Source organism: Haplochromis burtoni, unplaced genomic scaffold, assembly GCF_018398535.1.
Source record: "Haplochromis burtoni strain Fernald_Lab_line unplaced genomic scaffold, NCSU_Asbu1 Contig_1629, whole genome shotgun sequence".
Taxonomy (NCBI): domain Eukaryota; kingdom Metazoa; phylum Chordata; class Actinopteri; order Cichliformes; family Cichlidae; genus Haplochromis; species Haplochromis burtoni.
In genome coordinates this window covers 30,265-31,249 of record NW_024583990.1, presented here as the reverse complement: position 1 = coordinate 31,249, position 985 = coordinate 30,265, and the positions used below count along the sequence as shown (strand labels likewise).

The window sequence follows — 985 nt, the reverse complement described above, 5'->3', positions numbered from 1 at the left end:
TTGTGACTAGTAGATAATTATAGGGCTAGTTGCATTAAAGGAACATTGGGGGTTGATACAGTGCTAGTGTGGCTAGGTGTGAATATGTGCTTTTAGAAGTATCCCAGTTTATTTCTAAAGGTATACATGTTGTTTGTGGCACTCTGTTTGAAAACTATTAGCCTCTGTGTGTTTCAGAGCACTAAATAAAAAGCAGAATGATCCTAACTAGTTAAAAATACCCCTAAACTAGTTAAATTAAATCATCTATGTCTAAATAACTGAGCTCTGAGACCTATACAATCCTTTTAAAAATAGTTTAATTAAAACACATAATGGTTTCATTAAATAAAATGCTATTAAACACATGTAAACTCATATGACCCCTGAACCCACATGTACCCACATGGTGACTCTTTTGCTGATAGAAGCTGGCCAGAAGTTTGGACTGTGTTTAGAAAAAAGTTCCCAAAGTAAAGTGAAAACCATTAGCAAAATACTGACTGGGAAAAATACTGATGCTGCTGTCAAGACAATTAAAATTAAGGTAAATTACAAAAGCAAAAGTAAATTTAAAAAGAAATTAAGGTAATTTACAGTTCATATCAACAACTAACTTGTTATACTTAAAGCAGACGTCAAAGGCAGAGAGTATCTTGGTTTATAGAGTCTGTCCCTGAGAGTTTAGAGGTGCATAGAAGTTTGGTCTCTCTCGTTTCTTTCTCAGCACGACCGAAAATAAATTCCACATCAGCAGAGTTAATAATGCTGCTGCTGCTGTCAGGAAAATTAAAATATTCTTCCAGTCCTTTCTCTGTTCTTGTGTTGGTGAAGTTGATCTCTGCTCAGCAGCTGCTGTAAAAGACATGAAAATATCTACTTGTGCAGAAATAAAATAAGAACCATCAGGATGTTTGACATGAACAACACTTCATGTTTTTCAGTCATAAATCACAAACATGGCAAATAAAAGTTTAACAGACCATAAATATAAAAGTGCTTGTTC

General features: G+C 34.2%; 1 protein-coding gene across 2 annotated transcripts in view; it reads right to left on the bottom strand.

Moving 5' to 3' along the window:
• Positions 1 to 6: 6 nt before the first annotated feature.
• Positions 7 to 985, bottom strand: part of LOC121813402 — a 12,824-nt gene continuing 11,845 nt past the window's right edge. For both annotated transcript variants that reach the window (XM_042217145.1, XM_042217144.1), the window contains exon 3: positions 7 to 834. In XM_042217145.1, the coding sequence (XP_042073079.1) occupies positions 641 to 834 (194 nt within the window). In that variant the 3' untranslated portion in view covers positions 7 to 640. The remainder of the gene's footprint in view (positions 835 to 985) is intronic.